Source organism: Blastomyces gilchristii (genome assembly GCF_000003855.2).
Source record: "Blastomyces gilchristii SLH14081 genomic scaffold supercont1.16, whole genome shotgun sequence".
NCBI classification, from domain to species: Eukaryota; Fungi; Ascomycota; class Eurotiomycetes; order Onygenales; family Ajellomycetaceae; genus Blastomyces; species Blastomyces gilchristii.
The window spans coordinates 540,748-544,887 of NW_003101667.1; the positions used below are offsets into that span (position 1 = coordinate 540,748).

General features: G+C 34.6%; 1 protein-coding gene across 1 annotated transcript; it reads right to left on the reverse strand.

Moving 5' to 3' along the window:
• Positions 1 to 1,111: 1,111 nt before the first annotated feature.
• On the reverse strand, positions 1,112 to 1,666 carry BDBG_17491 (uncharacterized protein; the record flags this gene model as incomplete). Its single annotated transcript, XM_031725195.1, has 1 exon — positions 1,112 to 1,666. The coding sequence occupies one exon, from the start codon at positions 1,664 to 1,666 to the stop codon at positions 1,112 to 1,114; it is 555 nt and encodes a 184-aa protein (XP_031579773.1).
• Between the last annotated feature and the right edge of the window lie 2,474 nt (positions 1,667 to 4,140).

The following is a 4,140-nucleotide window of genomic DNA, read 5'->3' on the forward strand; positions in this document are numbered from 1 at the left end:
AGTAGATCTTTCAGTGAAGTTTTTCTCTATGATCTTTCATAAAGAATAGACTGACAGCTTGCAATTATTATTATTATTATTATTCTTTCATTATACTCATATGCAAGCGGAGCTTATGATGAGTCCTTGTGTGATGTTAAATACAGGCCAAGTGTTGATTATACAGGAGGAAATACAGGTGTTGAGACCATGCCAAGATAACAAGAACATAGGAAATACAAAGGAGTGACAATTAGATACATGCGATAATAACTTCCCAGCCCAGGAACATAGAGTGATTTATTGAAGCGATTTGTACACCTCTGTATTTATTAGAAACCTGAGGTGCTTGAGTTCCGGATTTAATGTATCCCCTGCGGGTTTCGAACCCACATGCCTTGGTTTCCCATGCCAAGGCGCTACTGGGTGGCCGCATTAATCATTCGGCCACCGGGGCGACAGCTTGCAATCTGTCAGTACAGTAAAATGAGATTTCACTTGTAATGCAATCACAGATCATATATAATTATATAATCATATATTATATTCTTCTCAAAATTATTGTATATCATTACTCACATTCTTCATAGAATCAATTCGCTTTTCATCAATGATATCAATTGTACAAGATTACTTCACTATCACAAGAATTCTCTTCTTTCATATTAAGTAATTCTCAGAGTCTGTGAGTATGACCAGTTTTCTGATATGCTTAATCTGATCTCAGAACTCTTTTAGAATCTTCATCAGAGCTGATACTCTTTCTTATCATTGTAAAAATTCTATCAGATCCGCACTGACAGTGTTATTACTACTAGTCAGAGTCTTATTAATTCTGCTAGTCTTCATCTGTTTAATTTCATGTTGAAGTTTCACTATCTTCAATCTCATATGAGTTATCTCACTCGCAGAATTTATATCACAGTCACACAGATTATCTGTGTTATTCAACATCTTACAAATGTATTTAATAACTGAATCTTCAAAATTGTTATCATTTATGTCTTCAACAATCAGATCTTTAAAATCATTATCAGACTTATTTATTATAGATGTTCTTCAGTTTATTGCAGGTATTGACAAGCTTACTGTTATTCTCTATTGCACTTTCAGCACTTCTGAATTTCTTTTTCTATGCACTAACATGTATTCCTTCATGATAAAACCGCTCCACCACGAACTCGCTCGATTTTTCGAATAAGAACCCGCCGATAGATCCATCGAAAAGCCCTCGATCATACGAGCATTTTGACCCCATCGCCGACCGCATACCCCGTGTGGTGGTGGAGTTATCCAGCCAAACGTGAACCAGACGTTGTTCGAAACTCCTGTGTGGGATTATCCCCCGTTCTCCCCTACCACACCACAACCCCGGGCCAAATTGCCATACAAATTGTAAGGTGAAGAGACCTAGCCATATGCGCCAATCTTCTCGATTTTGGAAGATCCCTGATCTGTGATTGTGGAGATATCTGAGGAGCGATCTCCGCGAAAACCCTGTCCATCTTTGATGTTCCAAAACATCAACGCCAAGTCCCACCCTCGTACCGCCCTTCCCAATCTGGCCCATCCCCGGCAGAAAAATACAAAAAGATACCTCGGCAATAATACCAAGCACATAATCAACGGACACTCCTGAAGTGCAACCTCCGCGAATACCCTGTCTGTCTTCAGTGTATCTAGACATCAACGCCAAGTCTCACCCTCGTACCACCCCTCTCAATCTGGCCCATCCCCGGCAGAACAATACAAAAAGATACCTCGGCAACAGTATTCAATACATAACCAGCGGACAATGAGTCAACAGAACAAGTCAACAGCACATCAACAACTATAAATTCAGTATACTTCAAGGTCTGACTGAGCCTTTGATCCCTGCACAGTGAGATATATTAAATCTAGTTTTAATACCTCAATATTCAATAGATTCTGCAAGGGATTGAGAACAGCAATACTAGGTTTCTATTGAATTTGAGAATTAATTCTATATTGATATAATCATTGACAAAGTCTTCTATTTTGAGATATAAATAACCAGTTCCTCTACATCTCGCTGGCAATATTTATATTATCATATAGAAACAGACTTATATTCTCTATAATATCAAGACTCTGAAGAGGGAAAGTCTTGATAGAGAGTATACAGTAGTGCATATCTTAGCAGTTTCTATCTCATTCTTCTGCAGCAGTTAATGTAAAAAAAGATCTTAGAAATAGTTTTTTACTTCTCTTGAAAAAGTAAGGTGTTTTTCTCTGAGTTTTATACAATATTCTTACAAAGAATTAAAAACAGAGTTGTTTTCTGTCATAATTTCATATTCTTTTAAGTAAGAATTACTTTTTCAGTGGCTGAAGAGCTTTCATTAATACTTAATTCTTTTTTACACTCTTTATTAACTGATTTGAGTTGCACACTTGTTGTGTGAGGAGAATTGAATGATTTAGAATAAAATTGAATAGTTTTAATCAATTTCTCTGCAAAAAATTGATTTATTTTTTGTCAGTTTTTCTCTCAAAAACTGTCATATCATCTAATTTACTATCAATTGATATCATACTTTTTCTCACTGTATCTCAAGAAAGAGATTGTAAAGATTTTATTGATTTATCTTAAAAATCAATTTTAGTTTATTAGATTCTCATTAAAAATCTAACCTAGTTACTGAACTAGTGTGAAAAAAATCAGGTGTTTTATACACAAAAGTCTTTTATTCTTCTTTTGAAACAGTCTGACCAACTTTTCAATTGAAAACAGACTTAGAAATCTCTTAATTGAAACAGTCTGATCAACTTTTCAAAAGAGTTCAATAAATATCTCAATTGAAACAGTCTGACCAACTTTTCAGTGAGTGAGAACAATGAGTTCAAAAATACACTCAGTTGATGTGGAAAAAGATGCTTTCTCAAATGCTATTCCTGAGATCGAAATTCTGAAGAGAAGAAAGAAAGAAGAAATAGAGAAACAACAAGTTCTTGAAATACAGGAACTTGAAAAAGCAAGCAAGATTCTTAAAAAGCAGTGTCTGAGTGAGATGAATGAAGAAGTTCTGTTAATTCTTCATGCTCAGGCTAGACAACTACAGAAGATGATCAAGTTCAAACTTGGAATTTCAAACACAGTTCAAAAAACATTGAAAATTCCTGGTACAATCACTGACTCTTCATTTTACTCTTCTTCTTTTTCTACTTCTTCTTCTTCTTTAAATCAGAAGAAAACATATGCTCAAGCAGCTGAATCTGCTGTCTCTAAATCTGCTGCCTCAAAACCGGCTCAAAATTCTGAGAAAACTGAGAAGAATACTGCTCATACTTCTATTCATAGAAAAGTGAAGAAAAAAATATAAAAAGAGAAAAACTTTCAAATCTCCAGAAATAGAAGACTTATTCTCAAAGTCTCAAATCAGGACATCTTGCAAAGAAACAAGCTAAACTCAAATCTCATTTTCAGAATCAGAAATGAAATTAATCAGCAGTTCTTTTCTCAGTTGATGACTGATATTGAAGTTCAAAAATCAGTTATAGCTTCAATTGAGTCATTCTTCTTTGGAAACTTCATCATTCTGACTACAATGTCTGAATTCAGTGCAGAATTCCTTATTCAGAATGAGAATCTCTGAAAATCAGCAGTAGAATCTTTGTTAAACACAACAATTCTATCTGAGAGAGATGAAAAGTGGAACAAATTCATTCTTCATGATATTTCAGTTGAAATTTTTGACTGTGAAGAAGAAATGCTACTTCTCAAAAATGAATTAGAAGAATACAACTCTATTCAACTGAGAAAAGAGCCTGTATGACTAAATTCAATTGAGTTCAGACAAAGCAGAAGAAATGCCTCTATTCTAGTATATACAAAGACACTTGAACAGTCAAAGATCTCTGAAGTAAGAGTAGCAGGTTTGAAAATGAGAGTTCATGAATACAAAGACTCAAGAATGAATCTCAAAGCTCAAACACAGTGTTCAAACTGTCAGAGATATGAACACTTTGCAATCTCTTGTTTTAGAGACTCAAAATGTGCATTCTGTGCCAGAGATCACAAAACTAGTGAGCATAAATGTGAAATATGCTCAAAAAGAGGTGAAATATGTCAACACACTCTGCTTAAATGCTCTAATTGCAAAGAAAAACATGCATCTAGCTCAAAAGAATGTATGTTTG